The sequence below is a fragment of the Haliotis rubra genome, unplaced genomic scaffold (genome assembly GCF_003918875.1).
Source record: "Haliotis rubra isolate DU_JTF1 unplaced genomic scaffold, ASM391887v1 Scf490, whole genome shotgun sequence".
In the NCBI taxonomy this organism is placed as follows: Eukaryota; Metazoa; Mollusca; class Gastropoda; order Lepetellida; family Haliotidae; genus Haliotis; species Haliotis rubra.
This window is the reverse complement of record NW_025767180.1, coordinates 322,085-347,834: the sequence shown is the minus strand read 5'-3', so window position 1 is coordinate 347,834 and position 25,750 is coordinate 322,085. Positions and strand designations below refer to the sequence as shown.

At 40.5% G+C, this 25,750-nt stretch overlaps 1 protein-coding gene across 1 annotated transcript in view; it reads right to left on the bottom strand.

Annotated features, from left to right (window-relative positions):
- LOC124291416 (oxysterol-binding protein-related protein 2-like) overlaps positions 1-25,750 on the bottom strand; it is a 105,089-nt gene that overhangs the window by 25,008 nt on the left and 54,331 nt on the right. Inside the window, exon 10 of the mRNA XM_046728404.1 lies at positions 11,374-11,449. Within this exon, the coding sequence (XP_046584360.1) occupies positions 11,374-11,449 (76 nt within the window). The remainder of the gene's footprint in view (positions 1-11,373; positions 11,450-25,750) is intronic.

Genomic DNA, 25,750 nt, shown 5'->3' with positions numbered 1-25,750 from the left:
GCTGAAGGTGACATCGCCCTGGCTGCTACGCTGACGGGGGTGCCTCTGGGTGTTGTTCACGCTTGGAGCCTTCGCTGGTTGCTCGACCCTGCTACCGCGAGATATTGGTCCTCCATGATGTTCATAATTTGTCGCATCATGTCTTCTGGATGGTCTGCGACGAGGTCGTCGCCGGTGCTTTATCTGCGGTGTTAATGGAGGGGTCCACCGAAAATCGTCCGACATCAGTGTAGAGGCATCAGGCTGCATGGTGATCTCTGCTGATGTCGCTGTAGCTGTCACCGGTCGCTTCTTGTGGCGCGACGCCGGGATGATGATCAGCTGATCATCGAGAGGTCCAGGTCATCGGTTGGAACAATCTCGCTGAGAAAGTCCTAGTAGACTTCGCTGATTTTCCCTCAGAGGTCGACGCTGCCCTGGGTGCGCGACGCCTGCGCTGAGTGTTGGTAATGATGGGACCCTCAGGACGATCATCGATATCTGCGCTTGGTACATCAGGCTGCATGCTGATCTGTGCCGACATCGGTCAATCTTTGATGTACAACCGGTATGATGACCGGCTGATCATCATACAGGCCCAAAACTTCGATGGGAACGGGTCCGGTTGTTGAGATGTAGTAGAAAACCCTCTAGTCTTCTGCTGCGACGATGGGATGTCTGGGGAAGCAGGATGCTTCTTGAGATGGCGGACTACGCCCCACACCTCTCCACCACTCTAGCGAACACCACACGGGAGGGGAGTCGGCCAACAGCAGTAGACTGGCGAGGGGTTCCGTATCAGTCATACTAGACTCTGCATACGCGATCTATCTGCTGTGCGCCAAACGCAAAGTAAATATTAATAAAAAGGTAGAATTGGATAAATTAGTACCGCAACTGCAGTGTGAATATAATAAACATGGCTACCGCACATCATATTAAAGGTGGATCAGCAGCAGCATAAAAACGTAATCTGCAATAGTACAGAATTTTCATCAACGTAATCCCTTGAAACAAACACGGGCCCCGTGAATAAACTGTAGAAAACGACTAAATATCAACATATAATCGCTTGAAGGATACTAGCTAAACCTCTATAGATGTCTATACGAGGTAACTAACTAAATATAAAACAAAGGATATAGTGTGTCGGGAGACACAGGCGCTCTCACGTCCAGCTCACTGGGCGAAGAAGGAGAGAGTGAGGCACATGGGTAGAGGTGGTGCCCTCGTTCCCGCGCTTGTGGAAAGGAGGTAACTCGTGGTGAATACTAATTAGTGATTTTAAATTGAAGGGAGCTTCAATTAGGGAGATACAAGTGTTCCACTATGTTCGCAAGAAGAAGAAGACAAGCAAAAAGAGCATGAGTCAGGATAAGGAAAAATAAACAATTTTGTGGGCCTGGGATTCTGAGTATGCCCTAGAGGTGAGGTGAGGTGAAATTGGGTTTAATGTCGTGCTTGAGAATATTTCGCTCATATGACGACGTGCATGCATGTGTATGTGTATGTGCGGCTGCTTGTACTAGCCCAGACTGAAGCTGGTTTTATAGTGCTAGCCCACTGAGATACCATGCCGCAGTGAAGCATGAATACCCCACTCAGACACATTATACTGACTCTGAGCCGACCAGTCCTTGTTGTACCCATTAATGCCGAGGCCCAGGCAGGGACCAACAAGTACCATAATTGAATGTCTTTTGGTATGACGCGGTTGGGGATTGAACCCGCGACCTTCCGCTCTCCGGGCGGACGCTCTAACCACTACACCACGGAGGCGGTCATATGCCCTAGAAGCACAAGGAACTACACAACAAGGACAGGTTTCAAAGCACCTTGGAATTAATTAAGTCATTAGTTTTGTTGGTTACAATTAGTTCACTTTAAAATAATCAATGATGAATCAGTTACAACTATGGGTAATTCCACAAACGAATGACATGCTTCATCACATTTAGTATGATTTGAAATTCCACAAAAATGTTTATCCAAAAACGAAACTGTCTGAATCGGTGAAGGACTACACATTAATCTACACATTCATGTGCCATTATCTATGGATGCTATAATGAATGGTTTACATTTAGAAGAAACCTCGGATATTAAACAACATTTTCTCCAAAATCAATTATGGTCATTTACAATCCATCACTGCACTGCTAGAGGGAAGCCAATGAATCATCGTCGTAATCAATCATTGTCACATCAAGCGTCAATATCCCAGCTACATGTTCCAGGTCTGTACATAGTTCAGTCTCGACCAGACAAAGCAGTGGCCCATGAGCATCAGTGCATGTTGCTGGGCTATAATGACATACACCCAGCAGCTGGGTCAAATGGTGTGCAAGAAAGTCAGGACAAATTGCTCTGTATGAATATTCTTCTGAGAAAACTTCACATTTTCCTGGCAAAACGTGATGGAACTCAGCATATGAATATTTTCTTCATATAGGATAGAATTTGACTGGAATTTCTTGCAATAATTTGTGGTAACGCAGATCCAAACGCAGACCAGTCCAATCCAGATCTTCATGTGGTAAGGTCAAAGCATGGGTTGCTGAAGACCAATTATAAACCTCCAGTGATGTCACTCTATTGTCTCGCCATGTTCTCCTTTTACCGAGTCAGTTTCGCAGGCATTCTCCAAGAAATCCCATGGATTTTCTACAGAATTGCCCGCATTCTGGGGATTTTCTGTGGAAAAGCCCTTGACTTTGAATAATTATTATTTTACTTGCTTTCAAGATTGATAACTTCGCTTTGCTATTACTGAATACGATTGTAAAATATGAAGACTTCCATTATATTATGCGGATGCCTGGTTCGAACCTGCAAGCCTTTGCTTACCAGCTTGGCGGTTTTATCCACTTGGCTACGAAGGATCGCTGAGAAGAATGAGATTGTTTGTCAGTATGAACCATGTGTTCCTCACAAGACGGATACTGCGGGCAGCGCACGGGCAGGACGCGTGTAGACCGTGCAACGCAAGGTATCTGCTGCTAGTTGCATCCCAGTTGATTTCAACAGTAAATACCAAATATCAAAATTATATCTAAAGTATATCCGGTCGGTTCATAAGTTGAGTCAAAACCTCCCCCTCGGGTTTTGTTTGAAAGTAAGCCCTTGGCCTCAGGAAATCAGGTCAGGCCTATCGTCTCTCCCCAATTCCCCTCTGCCGCAGGCTTACTGTTTTCAAACAAAACCTCAGAGTCGGTTTTCATCCTTTACTTCTAACCTGGATCTGTACAGGCTACAAGCATGGGTCACTAAAGACCAATTCTAACCCGGATCTTCACAGGGTACAAGCATGGGTCATTAAAGACCATTTCTAACCTGGATCTTCATGGGGTAAAAGCATGGATTGCTGAAGATCAATTCTAACCTGGATCTGCACGTGGAAACAAGCATGTAGGTGCTGAAGATCAATTCTAATCTGGATCTTGATGAAGTACAAGCATGGATTGCTGAAGACCAATTCTAACCTGGATCTTCATGAAGTACTAGCATGGATTGCTGAAGACCAATTCTAACCTGGATCTTCACAGATTCCAAAATAAGCAATGAAGAGTGAAGTGGGATTCAAAGCCACTTTTATTGGACCCTGGCGTGATTAAAAGGCACAAGTCTTTATTGTGACTGGCAGTGCTTAGGATGAATCTCACACACCTATCACACACACACATTCACACTGTCATCGTAGCAATACTGTCTGTAGACAGGAAACTCTGACAGCATTGATCTGAATCTTGCATGTATGACTTTATCTCCTAATTGATCCTCATCGTCAAAAGCCTCATTACATATTTTTGCATTCATATTCCTCCATTTAAATCCATTTATCAAAATGTCCTCATGACAACTTCATCTGAAACAAGACTCAACACTTTCCTAAGTGTCGCTACTATAACAGACATGTAAATAACAATTTTATACCTAATTGGATTTTCACTTCAGACATTCTTCATGGATACAAAACGATGGACAAGTTGGCCTCCCTTCACTCCTGAATGGAAGACAGCATCAATATTGGATGAAGTTGGCCTCCAATCAATATTGTCTGCTGCTCACTTTTTGAATTGCTGGACTTTCTTCTGCATATGAATGCTTCACCACGGAATAATATGCTGTACCTGCAAGACTGCAAGTGTTAGCACAGCAAGTGGAAGATTTCCTGTAGAAGTGTTTTAGTTGAAATAAAAACGCGCCCCCCTAAAACTGGAACATCTGTTCACCATAATTTTTATTCTGCATATAATTACAGCCATAAGTGTGATGTGCTTCACTTACAGTTTCATTTATTCAAATTCATCTCTTGAAACCTATTCATCACAACAGCTTTTGCAACCAAAACTTAGTTTTTTGTCTTCTGCTCACTTCAGCAGACGTACAAAAATAACCTGCACATTTGAACACAACTGAACTTTCATTTCAGTGAAAGATTCAAGACTGACTGAATGATTCATCACTGCAACATAAAGAAAGGTTCTGGAGATACAATGATGTTAGACGAGCTTATGGCCATGAAGACTTTCAGAACTATTCCATCCCCTAATTCTCCAGGAAAACCTACACAAATCCATGCATATATTCCTATGATTCTTGTGATCGCAAATTAACCATCCTTGATTTTCATTAACATTCATTTGCTTAGCTACACTACTCAGTTGAATGGATCAATCATGTGAGAAACAAACCAGCATCAATTTTAGGTTGGCAATATCAACAACCAGCAACTAGACCCAAAGATTACAAAACACTTGGCAAGAAATTCAGCATGGAAAATTGACTGACATGCAAAACAAAGCCATAAAAATAGTTTTGATGGAAAGGATGTCTTCATGTCCATAAAAACTAGCAGTGGTAAGTCCTTAGCCATTTCGTTTTTCCTTATCTTGACGTTTGTATCTTTTTATAGGACCTGTGTGAAAAATCAAGGGCGATCGACTTGAGATCATTCTAGCCATGGAAATGTAACCAGGGGTAAGTGTGGGTTCACTGAAATGCAAGCCCTGAGGATATAGTGGATGAACATAAGACTTCATTTAAATATCACGGCATTAGGTTTGTCTAGACTCGCATTGGGATTAATGATGATGTAGGCTTATCTCTTGGGAAGTCTGGGGTTCCAAAGTCAAAACTACCATCAATCATCTGCATGAAATTTATTCCTTCATTGTTATTTTAGGCAGACCTTTGAATATATATATATAGAGAAAGAGAGAGAGAAAGAAAAGAAAGAGGAGGAGAGAGTCGGGGAAGGAAGGCAGGGATTAGCATGTGTTTGAGTTGAGTTTTACACTGCATTTAAGAATAATCCATTTTAAGTTACATCAAACAGCCTCATTCTAATATCATGGGAATGCCCAAATAAGGGATCGACTTTCAGCACAACAAAGAATCATATTTTGGGGGAAAGTATGGATCCACATCATGGAGGACATACCAGGCCATCTAGGCCTGATCCTGAAGAATCTTCCAGGGCGGTAACCCATCGAAGTTTTAGCCATGATGTCCAGCCATTTCAGGACAAACTGAGGACAAACCAGGCCATCTAGGCCTGATCTTGAAGAATCTTCCAGGGCGGTAACCCATCCAAGTTCTAGCCATGATGTCCAGCCATTAAGACCAACAGTGGCCATTTTAAGGACAAACCAGGTCATCTAGGCCACATCCTAAAGCATCTTCCAGGGCGGTAACTGTCCATGTTCTAGCCATGATGTCCAGCCATTAAGACCAACAGTGGCCATTCAGTTGCCTCTTACACCAAGCACCTGTCAGTAGGAGGAGATGGCAGCAGTAATTATGAGGCAAGGTAAACCATGTCCCATCAATCAAGCCTGCATTTATCCCCAGACCATCATTACATGTCTTCCCATCTTCAACTGGGAAACATAGAAGTGAACATCTAGTACAAAACTAGGACATCTTTAAACCTGTAATTTCTCAAGACCACTGACTTGAAAGGCAGACCTGTTTCAAAAGGAAAAACTGATACAAAATTGCCCATGTTCAGAGCATTCTTGATTTTCAAACATTTCCACACTGAAGAACCCTCCAACCCTCATTGTGGAGGACTGCAAAAAGTATTCGACCTCGGTGCAAAAATATCCTCCGTGTTAAACGTATCCTCCAGGCATGCCTAAATGTCTCATTTCTGATAGATTGGGATTATGTTATCATTGGTAGTGCTGTTACAAGATTGACGTTTGTAAGAAAGAAATTAGCTAAACTTCCATGAAAGAATCATCAAAATAGATGGAAGACTAAAAGGAATTTTTAGGACAAGTGGTTTGTTTATTTGTTATTTGGTCAAACACAAATGTACCATGAAATGTGCTCAGTTACCTTGTTACCTAAGAAAACTTCACACATTGATAATAATATCTCATCAATTCATACTTTAAACCTCTATTCTTCTAAGTAATAAAAACATCAACCAAACTATATTTTACAGAAGCAAGAAGCTTTTGACCTCCAGACTTGTAATAAGAGTTCAACTGAATCATTTTGAGGTTTGCAAAAAGTAGCGCAAACATCTGTAAACATTAACAAATGTCATAATCAGATAGTAGTGTAGTGGTGAACACTACATAAAAACATGACAATAGAAGCTTTGATTTTGTTCTGTTGTATTCATCAGGACATGGCCCATGTATAAAGATTACAGTTTTTAAATCGTGATAAAACCATCTGCCCTTTTCGTCATTACAGCTCCTGCATGTACACAGCAATAAAAACAGTCGGGCTGCTCATTGAACACAAATAAAAAATGGGAACTAGTACACACGCAGTCCAATTACCTCTACCCAGAATACACTGAAGTATTGGCCGATATATCAAGGAACCGATGACCCAGTAACCTGTTTCTGAACCATCTTCTACTGGAGTATTACAAGGATTTCTTCACCCAAATCTCCATCATCATTGTGTCATTGGTTCTCCGATGGTACCTGTACGCAGTTAGTTTCAGTTGTGCTTTAATATCAAGCAATTAGAAGTAGATTTCTGGCAATGGTCTATTCATGAACTGATCAATGTTTATTGATTCCAATCTCCCTCCTGGTGCCTGCAGTGTGTGTTTTGCTGCTAGATTGGGCCAGCAACTGTGACTGCGAGCCAAGCCATCATCAACGGACAGGCCTTGTTGCTAGCCCCTTCTGCCAGAATATCTCCTCACAGAGAATTAAGCCAATCATGTTTGATTACAAACTAGAATATAATAAACCTATTATTGAATTTCCATCCTCTCTTGACCCGTTGACGCCTTCTTGGGCTTTAATTCAATCCAAGAGACATCCATGGCAATATTCCAATACGTATTATCCAGGGTTGGACTCTGGAACTATGATAATCTTATTTCCTAATGTTCTATTCATGTTAAGTCAATGGCCTGTATTATGATTTCTAATCAATATTTCATTGCACAAGGAAAAAAAGATTGGCTTCATGACCTTTGATAACCGATAAAAGCTCTTGATGACTACAATGATGAACACAATCTTGTCTTTACACACTGCTTCAAGGTTACCCTTAAAATAAAACATCCCCGGGAATCTGGGACAGAACAGGTCACAAGTACCCACACATGTTGTAAGCTTCAGTTAAAATCACCATCTCACAGTCCCTGAACCACATTATAATACCTACTGCCAAGTCCTCCCTGTAATGCAAAAGCCCTAAATGAAGCAAGTCTAGAACTCCACAGGTTCGGTCTGAATCTCCCGTCTCACCAGGGCTCCTTTTCAATTTAAATGGGATTATTTGTTACTGCAAAAATTATATATATTCAGAGACTTAGGGTAAGTCTACTAGAGACCATAATGTCTGACTTCTCAAACTGTAGGGGCGGTGGGATAGCCTAGTGGTTAAAGCGTTGGCTCGTCACGCAGAAGACCCGAGTTCGATTCCCCACATGGGCACAATGTGTGAAGCCCATTTGTGGTGTCCCCAGCCGTGATATTGCTGGAATATTCCTAAAAGCGGCGTAAAACCATACTCACTCAAACTGTATGTCATTGTCATGTAAAAGGTCAATCATTGCTCAAACCATCAATCACTGGATTGCATGTCCCTAGGATGATTATTTCAAGGTTGCTTTAGTATACATGATAAAGCTGGGAAGTTGCTCACAATTGTGTAAAAGACCATACCTTCACTCATTTAAAAGCATGTTAATCTGAGGCAGCCTGACAGTTATTCAGCAGTCAGGGTCACCTCCATTTTGAAAAGTGAGTGAGTGAGTGAGTTAAAATTTAACGTCACATTGGCAATATTTCAGCCATATCGTGACGAGAACAATTAATTTTCTACATAGTAAGTAATGGTAAACTGTAAAAACCTGTCAACGAAGGACAGTAAAATAACTAGAATATCACAGATTCGAAATTAAAACTAGTAATTAAATCTAAAACATTTCAACTATAGGGGACAGCACAATATAAAAATAGGCTATAGATCACCAACAACTGAAGGTAGATCACCATACTAGGGACCATGGGGACTTAGAGTACCTTTGCTACCTGCATGGACATTTTGAAAAGTGAAAGAGTTAATGTGAAATGAATTATCCAAAACTGAACTGTAATGTCTGTGAGTGTCATTTAGAGAGAGTGAGGAAGGTTTTATGCCACTTTTAGCAATATTCCAGCAATATCACAACGGGGCACCCCAGAAATGGGCTTCACACATTATAACCATGTTCGGAATCGAACCTGGGTCTTTGGCGTGACGAGAGATTGCTTTAACCACTCGGCTATCCCACTGCCCTTATTTAGAAAATGGCGCTATGAACGAGGGAAATAGTTGTATATAGAAGTTGTATTTTTGTATATTCTATCTCCTTTGCTGAACAAAGTGTGTTCTGGTCAGTTGCACTACACTATACTATACTTACTTATTGTGTCATCCAACCTGCTTATTGACCATGGTGGCACAACGTAAACCAAACACTCATTTATCAGATGGTACAAATAAACATAACATTGGGTTTCTTTTATACAGATAAAGGAATGAGTGAGTGAGTTTGGTTTTACGCCGCTTTTAGCAATATTCCAGCAATATCACGGCGGGAGATAAAGGAATGGGATTTGTTAGTTTCTATTTGGATTATTGCCACAGTAATATTTCAGTTATAATATTGCTGACAGTCCCAGACAAATGAGTGACTGAGAGTGTGAGCAATTGTCCATGCCAGAAAGTTTAATGACAATCACTCAACTGGGTTACCATACGTGACTACCTGATCCATTTAAATGCCACTAACAAAAATCATAACCCCATGAAGATCTGGGTTAAAAATGGTCTTTAGCAACCAATGCTTGTCGGAAGATGTAACCAACAAGATCAGATGGTCAGACTTGTCAGAATTGGTCGTCAGCAACCCATACTTGTCGTAAAAGGCGACCAGACTCCGCGACCAGACTCATGCCATCATATCCCAATTGCATAGATTGATCCTCCTGCTATTGATCACATGATTGTCAGGTCCAGGCTCGATTATTTACATATAGCCAGAGGTACAGATAAGCTGCGTATCTGCGTAAATTACGCAAATATTTATGTGAAAACTCAATTCCTATTAAGTCTATTGCGTACAAGTACGCTTGAATTTTTGTAAATACTCAATAAATGTGATCTTACACGCGTACACACAAAAATGTCAAATCTTAATATGCGTACCTGTGGATAGATACTATAACTGAGGTATACTGAGAGGTTCTATTTCAGGATATGAACTTGACAACTTGCAGTTTTTCTTATCGCTTCTCATATTACAGATCAAATATAAATAAAAAACACTCAAATTTAAACTTTATTATATTTTTAAATTATTGGAAAATGGCAAAATACCCAATTGAGTTTGAGTGAGATGAGTACAATTTATTTGGTTACTCAAAGGAAAATTAGGATACCCAATTGAGATGAACACAAGCGAGTACATAACTCAATGACCCAAAAAGTTATCTGTAGCTCTGTATAGCTTGAATATTGCTGATTGTGGCGTTAAACAACAAACCAACCAACAAGACTTGGTGACTTGTCATCAAACATCCAAATTGCATGGATCGATGCTCATGATGTCAATCACTGGATTGTCAGGTCAAGTGAGTGAGTGAGTGAGTTGGGTTTTACGCCGCTTTTAGCAATATTCCAGCAATATCACGGCGGGTGGACACCATAAATGGGTTTCACACATTGTGCCCATGTGGGGATTCGAACCCGGGTCGTCAGCGTGACGAGCCGACGCTTTAAACATTAGGCTACCCCACCGCCCCGTCAGGTCAAGACTTGTTTACTTACAGACTAGCGTCATATACCTGGAATACTCTTGAGTGCAATGTTGAACAACAGTACGATAAATTGGCAGTAACAGGTTACTTGGCCCTGAATGGCTAAGCATTGATGACCCTTCGTTACCTTGGAATGCAGCCAGGTTGCCCATTTAGTTTGAACACTGCATTTGAATTTAAAGATAATACTTTTCACTTTTTTTTTAGGTTTGCAGATTGAAAGCCATGGAATTCTTGTTCCAAAGACAACTCTTCACTTTTTTCGTTTCAAATCATTCATGAAGGACACAAAACACAGGTTATCTTTCCAGGCATTTTCCTGTTTTTCAAAATGCAGGTTGACAGAAGCAAAATAATCAATCCTTGTTGTCAGTGATATGATCATAGGCTTTAAGGAATCACAAGAACTCAGCTTGGCTAAAGTGGCCAACAAGACGTTCAGTAAACAACAACTACAACATGGCTGCCAAGCCAGGGCACAACACTAGGAGCAAAGATAATCAACCAGCATGGATGCACATGCTAACCTCTCTAAAATCATTATCAGTGTTACTATGAGTATGTTAAAAATTTAAAGTTGTCATCAATGTTTCAGGAATCTTGCAACTGCTTAAGACAACCACTCCTAAACAGGTAAGTGAGCAAAGCAATCAAATGTTTGAGGTAATGGAACAAAACAATTTACAAACATATTTTACTACAGTAACCCTAATGGATGGTTATACTACAGACATTTCAAAAGCACTTCAGTTGGCAGGACGAGTCCTGTTTCACAAAGCTGTCGTAGCGCTACGACTGTTGTAAGTCTATGTTACAGTATAGGAGTTACGACAGTCGTAGCGCTACGACAGCTTTGTGAAACGGGGCCCAGGAGGGCCTAGATCCCATTCCTCAAAGTCATTTGAGCCCTGAGGTTCCAATTCTGCAACATACTTTGAGGAACAGGCTAAGAGCCTACTTGTTCAAAACTGTCTTAGTGCTGAGATGATCGTAACTCCCATTCTTTATCACAGACTTACGATTGTAGTACTACAACTGCTTTGTCTGAGGAAGACACCTTGGACAAACTCGGCCTGACCAACATATCAATGGTGATGAGACTGACCTTTCCGATGCATTGCTTGAGTATACTCCAAATACTGAACTCTTGGCGGGAGAACATAGGCACTGGGAGGTGGAGTCTGAAACAGAACAACACAGGGTTCAACAATGGTAGTCAAGTCAGTGAGTTGACAACACTTACAACATCATCCAAGTTTAATATCATAATGTCGGTTTTATGTAAGAGTGAATGAGTTACAAACATTTTACGCCCCTCTTAGCAATATTCTACTCCCCTCTTAGCAATATTCTAGCAATTATCACAGCGAAGGACATAAGAAAAGGGCTTCAGAAATATCACCCAAGTGGGAAATCAAACACGAATCTTCGGCATGATGAGTGAACACTTTAACCACAAGGCTACCCCATCGACCCACTCACATGTGAGAGCCGACCCAATTAATGTTGGTGTCATATGGTATTTTCTTCAGTTTCAACCTCTTAGCTAGTCTGTCTCACAGTCCCTGAACCACATTATTTTCTCTACTGCTAAGCCCTCTCTGCAGTGCTAAAGCCCTAAATAAAGCAAGTCTAGATTTCCTCAGGTTCAGGATCTCTGGTCTCCCCGGGGCTCCTTTTCAATTTAAATGGGCTTGTTTGTTACTATCAAACTTATATATATATATTCAGAGACTAAGCATTAGTCAACCTTTTAGCTGGGGTATGGTGCTGACAAATTCAGACCATAACCAGGGAGGATTGAGCTTCAAACCTTAAGGTGTTTGGCATGTCTATGGGATGCAACTCAACAGTGAACTGCGTCACCAATGATGGCGCCATTGGTGACTCCCTACAGAAAATCAACAGTGATAGAGGTGTTATGCCTTACTGAGACAAGTGATGTGTGCACAAAGATCAATATGTTCAATTAGATACTTAACTAGTAGGGAAAGCACTTAGTGGCTTTGAGTGGCTAAACCTTCATTTGTGCACCTTCAAACTGTGACTACACCTCTCCGCATCAAGATCTGTCTAACCCCACCTCAGGTGAAACTCTCTTGTCAGTGAACCAGTGACAGACTGCAAATTTTTACACATTTTCAGGAACCATTTTTTTCCTGCTATTTAAGGGTGAGTTCATTTTCTGAAGCACTGTAGTCAAAAACATACGGTAATTCACCTTTGGTCTTTCCTATTGTACTCACATTTTCTCGCAACATTCTGTAAATTATCCTTTTTTTAACTGAACTTATTGAACCATTTGCACTTGATCACACTAGCGCACCAACCTTGCGAGTGATAGAAAAAAAAAGGTCAAAAGATTATCAATTTAAAAAAATTCACAAACTTACAAAATTTGACAACAATCTGCCTCTGCCATTCCTCTCATCCTTCACTACGGTGCCTCACATGAATACAAATTATTGATAATATTCTAAATCAGCACTGTTTACCAAAGTGTTTAACACACATGGCACATCTATTTCCAAGTGCAACCTACTTTTCACAGTGTTTTAGTTCACATGACAAATACATATTCAAGTGGAACCTATGTTTCACAGTGTTTTAGCACACATGTCACATCTATATTCAAGTACACTGCCTGTGTTCAGATACAAACGCCATCAGCTCAGACAGTTGGCAGTGGACTGAATACTAAACAAATCATCTCCACAGCCATCACGTTGACAGAGATGTACAAATCATGCATGTCATTGTCCGTGTCAGGAAACTATCCCCCTCTGTTCGTTATATGAATAACCCATGCACATACAAGCTCCCAGAAGAGTGAGTATGGTTTTACGCCACATTTAGCAATATTACAGTAATATCATGGCGGGGAACATCAGAAATGGGCTTCACACATTGCGTCCATGTGGGGAATCGAACCCGGGTCTTCAGAGTGACGAGCAAACACTTTATCCACTAGGCTACCCCGCCGCCCCAGTTCCCAAAAGAACAATGTACCTTATGTTAACTACTCAAAACAATGATTAAACATTGACCTCAACCATGTACTATCCTGACCCAGATATGATAAACCGTTTACAAAATTTCTCAATTTAATCTGTTTTCGAAAGGGTGACATAATATATACACAAAAGCTGATCTGCAATGAAATACGTTTACTAGGCATTTATTAAACATGTTTAATTCTTGCTTAGGCCAAACCAATTTTATTTCTTGTTTTACAGATTGTTGTCCTTAGAAAACCTAAAGGCAGGAGGAAAAACAAATAAAAATAAAATCACCAGTCAAATTAATATTCTCTTTAAATACTAAAAGTATTTTACTTTTGGCCATTTATGAAGTGTATAAGGGGCAAAAACAATCTAAAAACAATTTCGTGCACATTTACATTTTTGGCCAATAAAAATATTAAAATATTATTTTTTTGAGCAGGGAAAATTACTTTTTATTTTTTTTCTTATTCTTGATAAAATATGTCAGGCAGATCCGAAAACAAGAAATAAAATTGGTCTGGCCTTATTTTAAATGATGGCCATGAGTGGAGTGGGACCAGTCTGCAATTTGCTGTGTGGAGTTGGTGTTGCAGACTCCAATAATGAGTGAGTTAGGTTTTACGCTGTTTTCAGAAATATTCAAGCACTATCACAGCAGGGAACACCAGAAATGGGCTTCAAACTCTGTACCCATGTGGGTACAATGACCTGACGTGAGAAGCAACGTATTAACCACTTGTCTACCCCACCGCCCCGTTTGAATAATGGCTTGTCCCAATTATGTCTCTTGGTCTGCCAACACCATACAGAAGCTCTTGGGTATGCCAAAAGTGGTATTATTTGAGACCTGTATCCCTTCAGTCTTTTTTCTGGGGTAGCCCCAGTTAAAGTGTTCGCTCATCATGCCGAAGGCCCAATTCGATTCCCCACATAGGTACAATGTGTGAAGCCCATTTCTCATGTCCCCTGTCATGATATTGTTGGAATATTGCTACAAGTGGCGTAAAACCGAATTCACTCACTTACTCAGTCTTTCTTCCCACATTAGGCTGACACGTCTAGATATAACTGGAACACTTCCAAAGTGGTAGAAAACCCAACTCACTTTCTTGAATAATTATACTCAACCCTGAGAACATTTTCAATTTCTATAGTTCATATCATGGATCTCTTCACACTGACAATCAAAATACTTGTATGTAAACAAATGAATTATCTGCAGTGACTTTCAAACTAAATACAAAGGTTTATCATGTATTTATCCATGGTCAGGCAACATTCATGTAGCATATAGCTTGAAGGCAGGGCTCGTTTTAAGAGATGTTCACCTACTTGCACCAGGTGCAACCTGAGATGAAAGCCTAGTTGCACTGACCAAATTCCTGTTGCACTGCTTTTATTGTGATTTGTAATGAAAGAAATATGCTATTGAATTATTTAGGTGTTTTATTCAGAGGTTTACCCACTCAAAAATTGACCTGGTGCAAGTTAGACTAATAACTAGGTTGCATTTTGCACTATTGGATTGCACCAGTGCAAGTAACAAAGCACTAAATCGAGCCCTGGAAGGTAATGGTCTTTAAATAATCTGGAATGGTCATTGTCCACTTGGATCTGAATCCCTGTTATCACTGTAATATATGGAATTAAAATACACAGTACCCCTTACTTCGTTTGTTTAATGCTGCACTCAGCAATATTCCAGCAATATGATGGCGGTCTGTAAATAATTAAGTCTGAGCCAGACAATCCAGTGATCAACATCATGAGTACTAATCTACGCAGTTTGGATATGATGACATGTGTCAACCAAGGGCGTATGGGTATGCGCTTTAGAACTCTGGGGTTAGTGGGGTAGTCTAGTGGTTAAAGTGTTCGCTTGTCACGCAAAGGTTCGATTCCCCAAATGGGTACAATGTGTGAAGCCCATTTCTGGTGTCCCCCGCCGTGATATTGCTGGAATATTGCTAAAAGCGGCGTAAAACCATGCACACTCACCCACCCACATTGAACTCTGGTTTTACACTGCAGGCAAAAACATTCCATTTTTATCATGACTACCTGTAAATAACTGACTGACTGACTGAGTTATGATTTACACCGCTTTTAGCAATATTCCAGCAACATCACGGCGGGGGACACCAGAAATGGGCTTCACACATTGTACCCATGTGGGGATTCGAACCCCGGGTCTTCAGCGTGACGAGCCAACGCTTTAACCACTAGGCTACCCCACCGCCCCACCTGTAAATAACTGAACATCTGACAACCAGTGTTGTCTGTCTGAGAGCCACGCGACATGCAGTGAACCAACTCATCACAACTAACACCAAATGCAATATCAACAAGCAATAACACTTTGTGGGCCTATTCTAACAGGGTTTATGCCAAGAATATGCATGACATTTACCATGAACAACCGTCATATATTGCTGTTAAGATGGTAAAAAATTCCAAATTAAGGATCGGTCCATACTTTCAGTCAATGTATGAAATAGTCTATAGAGACTGCAACCTTTTCGTCTCTCACTACCTTGAGTACGTATGAGTCATGTCACTAGATATGATGTTTTACCAATAATACACCAGGCTGATCAGCTGTCAATCAATCTGTCAGGTCAAGGTGTATTGATGACAGGCAGCAGGTGGGATAGTCGGAACAGCCAGATGTTGTCAGGCAATTAGTTCTACTCCATCACAAATATCGTGTGAACATACACACTGATAACATGACTACTTCTGTTTAGTAGGGTGTGGAGTAGCCTAATGGTTAAAGTGTTTGCTTGTCACACCACAGGCCCAGGTCCAGTTCCAGGGCAAGCTATAACAACAGCAACACAGACACCCGCAGTGATCAATGTCTTCACACTGGAGACCTTTCATCTCCACAACCACAATTCAAATCTTTCTGACACCAGCATACACCTTCATTAGTGCACCTTCAAACTGTGACTACACCTCTCCGCATCAAGATCTGACTAACCCCAACTCAGGTGAACTCTCTTGTCAGTGAACCAACGATTCTGTCGGTTTCTGTCTGATCTTACAGATTTTAAGGAACCATATTTTCCTGCTATTTAAGCATGATTCATTTTCTGAAGAAATGTAGTCCAATTCATCCAGGCAATTCACCTTTGGTCTTTGATATTAAACTCATATTTTCTGGCAATATTCTGCAAATTATCCTCTTTTCACTGATCTTATCAACCCATTTGTACCTGATCACACTAACGTGCAAGTGGTAAAAAAATGAAAGGTCAAAAGATCATTAATTTAAAAAGTTCACAAACCTACAAAATTTGCAACAATCTGTTGTTGTCATTCATCTCATACTTCTCTATGGTGCATCACATGAATACAAATTAAAGATAATAGTCTAAACTATCACTGTTTATAAAAGTGCTTAACACACAGGCCACATCTATTTCCAAGTGCAACCTACATTTCACAGTGTTTTAGTACACATGACACATCTATATTGACCTGCAACCTCCCCAACCACAATTCAGATCTTTCTGACACCAGCATATGGAGGCAATGCTCTCACACATATTTGCATCACGTTACCCTAAAATATGTTCTGGGTCACTGCTCCTTGGCGCAACCCTTTAACAGATCTTCACTAAACGTAGCCAATATGATACCAAGTGCATGTATGTTAATATTGGTACAATATGTTACTTGTTTCTTATTGTGGCCATGATAAGGCAAAGTGATATATAGCATTGGTGATAAGAGACATGAAGCTACAGCTCATTCTTGGTAAATCGTGCTTTTGTGACTGAGAGCAATGATATCTATTCAATTTTCTGAGCCATAGCCCTCTTCCTTGAGCTATCTGCAAAGCCAATCTAATGATAGCGATTGATCGAGTGTGGTTCTATGAATGAGTAATGGGAAACAGAAGCATTGAACGAGCTGGCCAAGGCTTAACAAAATTCGTGGAGTGATGATTTACACCTATTCTTATCCATCTGCTTCAAAACAGGGTGCCCAGGCCTGGTAGCATGCTTTCAAAGAATTTGAACTTATAATTATTATATATTTCTGAATTGTGAAATGAACTCTTCAATTGTGGAAAATGTTTTTGACTTGAGAGCACCCCCATTGACACCCTCAGTGATGTGGAAATCCTGAGCTCATGACAGATGTCATGCGGTGTTTTGCTGCCTGACATCTTTGGCAGAAATTCCAAGATGTTGCACGTTATGTTGTGTATGATGTAGAACCATGAATATTCTGGCCTCAGATGCAAATGTTCTTACTGTACATGGATGTTACCAGTGTATGAAATAAGGCCCCTCCGACCGCCCGAGACGGTCTAGATTTCTGACGGACGGTCTAAATTTACAACTAGCCAGCCCGATGGTCTGGTAAAAATTTCAGATGTTCCATACATCTGAGTAAATTCACCATATTTGGTCTGGTTAAATCCAATTTGGGCTGGTAACATTTTGAAGTTACCAGCCCTGATGTCTGGCTGGATTTTTGGCTTATTTCATACACTGATGTTACACGTTTAAGCCATCATTTGCTAATTATTTCTGTATGAATCCTTCAGAGGAGTGTTTAAGGACATACATCTAGGTTATAATTATGCAAATCTTAAATTCTTGGAGAGGCATTTTAGAAATTGGAACAGTAAGGGAGGATAACAATATATGGTTGAACAACGTCTTTATTACAGTGAGAAAAACGTTTCGGTGTAGGTTCACTTGCTTCATGATGGTGTTAGAACCTACATCGAAGCATCGCTCTCACTGTAATAAAGACGTTGTTCATGCATATATTGTTATCCTTCCTTACACAAATCTTCATGAAAATTGTAATGTATCATGAAATCAAAACTTCAGTGCCGCCTTCAATTCATTCTTCTAGTTTAGATACCAAATAGGTTTAACATGGAACATGTTATAATATGTCTTATCTCAATACATACAAATAAGTCACACATTCAGATGAAAAATGGATCCAACAAAGCTTTAACTGTTTTAAGTCTCTATTTAAATCATATTGGGGGTATTACATTCAAGAGCTATGACAGCTTTGTAACATGCCATAGTGGTTATTTGTTTGTTGTTTACATCATCCTTGACATTGTTTGAGCCAGACCAGATGTGAACTTATCTTGTGCCTATTTGGTGAAAATGATTCAATCCATAGCAGTACCAATTTGTTGTACCTGACCACATGATCCATTCTTGATGGGTTGTGACAGTGAGTGAGTGAGTGAGTGAGTGAGTGAGTGAGTGAGTGAGTGAGTGAGTGAGTGAGTGAGTGAGTGAATGAGTATAGTTAAACCCGCTTTTAGCAATATTCAGCAATATCATAGTGGGGGAACCCCAGAAATGGGCTTCGCACATTGCACCCATATGGGGAATTGAACCTGGGTCTTCGGCATGAGGAGCAAACGCTTTAACCACTAGGCTACCCCACCGCCCCAGTGGGTTGTTACGACAAACATGTGTTGTTGAAGATAATTTTAACTTGGACTCCTCGCTTGTAAAGTTGTATGCCACAATACAGGGACATGTCTGGGTAAGACCATTTTATCACATCAGTTTGCCACAACTCACAGCATTGCTGAGACAACTTAACCACAATGCAGCATTCTCCAGCAGACGGTTTATCAGTTTGTACTGCATATCTGAGTCCAGAGTCACGTCTGCACTTTCAGCACTTTCAGCTGCAAACAAGCATGACAAATTCTGTCTGCCTCTTACTCAAGAGTATTCAATTTCACGCCAGTCTGTGCCAACAAACTTTTGAGTCTACAAACCTGATCATTTCGGGTAGACTGAAGTGTCAGTGTATGGAGTATAATTAGAAGAGCTTACTAGACAGAAGTACAGATATTGGCCTTGGACAAGTAGCTATGACTGGAGACTGTAAGGCCATGGCTAGAAGACTTTCTTACCATCCTGCAAGTCATCAATTCATACCTCTGCAAACTGGGGCTAAGAAGTTGGTTGTTTATATATTTTGAAACTTTGAATTTGACCTAAATTACAAAGACATGAAAAAGTGCTGTGGTTCCTGCCATCATATGGTGTGAAGCCCATTTCTGGTGTCCCCCAACGTGATATTACTGGAATATTTCTGAAAGCAGCGTGAAACCATACTCACTCACTCACTCCTCCTGCCATCAAAATACATTAACCTCAGCCACATAAACCAGTCATTAACCTCAGCCACTTTTCAAAATGCCAGACAAGCAAAATTTGGTTTGGTCTCATGAGATCAGCTAACATCATTGTAACAGTAAAATAGATAAATATATGTGTGTGTGTGGTGTTCATGAACAACTGCAGCGTCCAACTTCAGTCATGTCCTGGGTGTCCTTTGTATATGCTTCAATACTACTGGTATTTCAACGTAGGGCCCCTTTCAAATCTTTTACTTTTAGTGTATGAGCAATTCCATATGGTGTAGTGACTGACTTTTGTGCCTAATTCTAAAGACTGAACAGAGTTAAGATTTACATGGCAGTCATGGCACATATAGGTAATGGGGCCTTGGCCTGGCAACCAGGGGTTGACAGCATGAGCAATGGTCCATGTCATCAGGCAGGAACTGATGTCACTGTAACCATGGAAACAGGGGAGCCAATCACCTGCCAAATCCCTATATTCTCTACATGAATCCCTGTATAAATGTCCAGGAAACTCTTGGTTCCTAGTTTTTGATAAATTTAATATAATCCCCTTCTCTGTACTATGGTACTGGTAATACTCAATAATAATCTAACCAATCATAACCATCCCAGATCTAATCTACCCAGTGTTAACAGAATGTATGATTCCTACTGAACAGTTTATAACTTTATCAAATATTCACTGTAGCATGTAAATCTGAAGGTGTTTCTGCCAATGTAAGCCTTGTGGCTATTTTCCCAAATGGTTGCTAGCAGACTAGATAACAACTAGATCCTTGCCAATAGATGGTGTTTTGATAGTTCTGCTAACATTGAGATGTCTGGTGGCGCCAAGTGCCACTTGAGCGTCTGGAATCTGACTTAAGGCTGAGACTGATAAGGAAAGAACGAAAGAGACAGTCATTAAGACTCCTACTGATTAGCGACCGCCTCCGTTGTGTAGTGGTTAGAGCGCCCGCCCGGAGAGCGGAAGGTCGCGGGTTCGTTCCCGACCGCGTCATACAAAAAGACGTTAAAATATGGTACTTGTTGGTCCCTGCCTGATGCTCGGCATTAATGGGTACAACAAGGACTGAGCCCGCTCAGAGTCAGTATAATGTGTCTGAGTGGGGTATTCATGCTTCACTGCGGCACAGTATCACAGTGGGCTAGCACTATAAAACCAGCTTCAGTCTGGGCTAATACAAGCAGCCGCACATACAGATACACACGTCGTCATATGAGCGAAATATTCTCAAGCACGACGTAAAACCCAATTTCACCTCACCTCACCTACTGATTAGCACCCTGGAAAATATGCAACCTCAACGTCCTCATAAAGAATTTAAGTGAGTTAATGTTACGCCTCAAAATATTCTAATTTCTCATCACTAATTTACCCTACAACTAAAAAAATTGCAGCAGGTTTACAGTAGACGCCCACTCAAATTGTCTCTATGAGTGATAAGAATTTTTGAGTGAATCTTTGCAAATGAATAACTGTTTAAGTTTGTGAATAATTTGTCATGGCTGTGAAAAGTTGGGTCAGTAGGTCAAGGGTGTCAATAACTGGTCTAGGTAATGTGAACAACTTGTAAAGGGTGTGAATAGTTGGAGCCAGGTCCTGTCAGTAGGTCAAGGGTGTCAATAGTTGGAGCCAGGTCCTGTCAGTAGGTCAAGGGTGTCAATAACTGGTCTAGGTAAAGTGAACAACTTGTAAAGGGTGTGAATAGTAGGAGCCAGGTCCTGTCAGTAGGTCAAGGGTGTCAATAGTTGGAGCCAGGTCCTGTCAGTAGGTCAAGGGTGTCAATAGTTGGAGCCAGGTCCTGTCAGGTAGACTAACTACTAATCTCTGAAATGAACATATTTTACTGAAAAAAAGTTCATAGTAAAAGAAAATAAAATATAACGAAAAGGAGCCCTGAGACTTTCTTCATTTTCAGAAGCTGAGGAAATCTAGACTTGCCACATTTTCTAGACTTGCGTTGGCTTTCTTGGATATATTTGCTTCAGGGTCTGTACTGACAGACTAGTCAGTATGTCAAGGGTATGAATAAGTGGTCAAGAATGTGAATAGTTGATCTGGGTATTGTGATTAGTTTGGGAAGGTAGTGAATAGTATTAGGTTTACTCCCTTATAATACCATGTGCATTTCTAAGTGGGTTTATAATAAGTGATTGGGTGAGCTTAGTTTTACTCCGCTTTTAGCAATACTCCAGCAATATCACGGCAGGGGACACCAGAAATGGGCTTCACACATTGTACCCATGTGGGGAATCGAACCAGGTCTTCAGTGTGACGAGCGAACACTTTAACAAGGCTACCCCACCGCCCCAAGTGGGTTTACAATTCCTTAACTACAACACATGGATGATGGACATGTTGTAAATATACCTACTTACAGTCACCTGATTGACAACCCCTACAGTGAGTTTCCTCTGGCTTAACCATCTGCTTGTCAGTGGCCAGATAAACCAAAAACACTAAACAGGTTGAAGTCTTTTGCTCCCCTGATAGCCGAGGCTGTTCCTCTGATAGCCGAGGCTGCTCCCCTGATAGCCGAGGCTGCTCCCCTGATAGCCGAGGCTGTTCCCCTGATAGCCGAGGCAAGATCTAAGACCATGTATGACATACAACAGACATATTGATCATGGTTTGGTGTTTAATAATAGCTGGAGGTGTGACGTCATCAAAGCTGCCAAGTTGATAGTGAACAGGCCGTCTTGTCAACATTGTGCTATTATGAGGTACTGTACAAGTGTCAAAACACTCCATCATCAAACAGATATGTTGGTGCCTGTGTCCTGATGAGGTGAGGTGAGAGTGAAATAGGGTTTTGACAAACATATTTAGTGAATAATATTTCATTCATATTGCTGTAGGACGAACTGTGTGTCATATCATGTATGTGTTCCATCAACAGAAACCCTTCAAAAGTATCAAACCTGCTTGTAAAACAGGTGATGCCCAGACTAGCACTGCTACCATTGTTGAATAGTCAACCAATTTTAGCCTTTCTGACTGAGATACCATTGCTCACTCTTTTTATGAGTGAAGTTATGAATACCCTACACTCAGACATAATTATCACTGACTCGAATATCCCGACCAGTTTTAGATTGGTTTCTGATAGAAAGTTGTATTAATGCCGTTAAAAAAAGGCAGGGACCAACAAGCACCATATTTTAATGTCTTTGTTGAAGCGTATGGCGCCACTGTCGATACAATGATTGAACCAATTTCCTTCCGCCAGTCCTTGTAACAATAAAAAAAGTGAGTTATGTTTACAGGGATTCACATGATGCAATACGCATTTTCAATGGCAGCACCTAGGGACTGTCAACCTTCAGGTTTGCTTTCTCCAAGACATATTTCATCAGTTATGATCTCATCACAATCCAGGATATAGAGAACGGAAACACTACTTCTTGGATTGTAAGCACATGATCACAACTGAATGGCATGTTTATTGCTAGCAAAATGGATTTTATTAATGGTGCATTCACTTTTTTTCACTGTAAGTAATACCTATATCTCAAATTCTCATCACTCGGATGGCTTATTTTCAATTTACAGGTACACAATGTTATCTTCATAAATTCATAATTGTCATATTGTGTGATTTTTCTTTGCAATTATGATGACAATAAAGAAACCCCAAGATTCCAGTGATGCTTGCAAGATGGCTTACAAGGCCTAGCCCATGATTGCTAAAGCCTTCTAAGAGCAACTTACAGACTTCCAGCAGGCTTTCTCTCTGGATTTCAGCCCGAATGCCTCCGCCCATTATGTTTCCAAGACAGAGATAAGTCCTGGATATATTGCTTAAAATAGGTCCTAAAACGAATTACATTCAATGCCGATAATAAAAAGCTTTGTCTTTTATCTAAATCCAATAAATGGATTTCCTATTTCTCAAAGACATAAAAATCTTTTCCCCTGTTGGCTGTTCAGCCCCAGAAGACCTGCAGTAATGCTGGAATGACACTGTTCGTGACTTGTCACTCCCAAAGTGGAAGCGATATCCTTACAGCCATTGTACTCTGTGGTACAGTTCCTAAGATGTAAGGAGCTATATTTAGTAAAGTTAACTTCCATCAATACCATTCTTTGCTTCTGTTGTTTCAGTGAATTTGGAACAAGAAAAGTCACAACTCATATTCTTCATGATCGCAAATTTAGGTCTGTAATAATTTAACATCAGTGCACTACGATTAATATGATAATTTGTGCTATGAAACTATTTTTTACAGAAATCAACAAGGCCTTTCTAATTTTAATAGTCTGAGTGAGTGAGTGTGTGAGTTCAGTTTAATGCTGCACTCAGCAATATTCCAGCTATATGGTGGCAGTCTGTAAATGATTGAGTCTGGACCAGACAATCCAGTGATCAACAGAATGAGCATCGATCTACGCAATTGCCGTAAAAGTCTGAAACAAAGTTAGCCCAACTTATGAGTATAAAATAAAATTAATTTTAACATACTGTTTTTCACGCAAATTTACATAATAGTATTCACATTAAGCTAAGATAGAAATTCCCACTTGTCTGCTATTATTATTCAGTAACTTCAGCTACTGTTATAGGTAGCCTAAGGGCTAGAATATAAGTGGCTTTTAAAGTGCCTACTATTATACATAACCATCATTCAGGTCAGTAGCCATTTTAGGTTAATTTTACTGCTGTGAAGGTACTGTGATCCATCATTTTCATTTCCAGCGGGGCTTTTTGGTGCATTAAGATAATATCTCCCAAAATGTATAGTCCACTGACACAACCCATTAAACTCCTGATACTGGACATCTAAACCTGACCCTATAACCTCTGGCATATACTGAACAGACTCTTTTATAACCTGCATGTTTCATGTTACTTCACCAGAACATTAATCAGCAATAGAATAATGTTAGAAATTCAATTCTTAATAGAAATCAATTTGATTTCGATAGAAATATTACACTATTTTAGTCATTATACAATTTGCAAGTGAACTAATATCTAACAGTGAAACGAGCCTCCAGGTCGTAAGTTTGATCGTCTCTCAAAGGCCTCATCCATAATGATCAAACTAAAAGCCCATTCTTTCCTTAGTGAGATGAAACCTTGCCATAATTGTTTTTCGAAATTTTAAGCTTTAGGCAGCTACAGACAGTATCTCGTTCAAGCCAAGACATGTATTCATTGCCAGAGAATATTACCCTCTACCCTCTATAATGACCTAATCAATCAGATATCTTCTCTATCGTCATCTGGTTAAATAAGAGGGATGCCTGAGTGAGTGAGGAATGCCTGAGTGAGTGAGTGAGTGAGTGAGTGAGTGAGTGAGTGAGTGAGTGAGTGAGTGAGTGAGTTAAAATTATAAGTCACATCGGCAATATTTCACCCATATCGTGACTTAAACAAGTTTAGAATTCACCATAAATACATATAAGAGGGATGCCTGAAAAGTTCTGAGCCAAACAATAATGGGCTACATTGAAGGGGTTCGTTGGTAAATGTTTTCAACATAATCCTGTTCCAATTTTCACAAGATTCTGTTCATTGATGCTGGATTGCCCTGATCCCACTGATGTGTAGGGCTCCCTCCATGCCAGAAATGATGACATAATCCAGTCTCAGACTGCCAAATCTGGTGAAGACACAGTCTAGTAGTGCAGTTATGGCAACAACAAACGTGTACAGGGGCAGTGGGATAGCCTAGTGGTTAAAGAGTTCACTCATCACGCTGAAGACCCGGGTTCAAATCTTCCCATGGGTACAATGTGTGAAGCCCATTTCTGTTGTCCCTGCCATGATATTGCTGGAATATTGCTAAAAGCGACGTAAAACCATACTCACTCACAAACTTGTATGTCTTTTTACCCTTTTAACAGATTAGCTTTGGGCATTAACAGTCTGACCATTTGGGGGGGTAGTCCATCACGGCCGTGATATTGTGAGGCCATCCAATAAGGCCATCACTTGCCAGCTTATTGAACAAACTTTACCTTCTTCTTTTTCGGAAGAGGAGGAAACTAAAGCTGAGTCCCTTGTTCTGTCTCAGCTGATAATGGTGAACACATAAGCTCAAAAACATTTGGACCTCTGCATTTGGACTCACCACAGCAGCCAAGATAGGAGCATCATCGCTTTAAGTCTTTGAAATCATGTTTGCAAGAATGGCTGTCCTTTTCTTTGGTAGTAGTTGATGACAAGAGTGCTAGCCAGTCTTGTCCATTTTCATCAACAATACAATAAAGCATATCTGAGCCACTTTGATTTCAACATAAATATGCTGTCTGCTGGTATATTTATTTGGTGCAAGTTTGGCCTGTAAGCATGGAAAGTAGTGCACCTCATTCA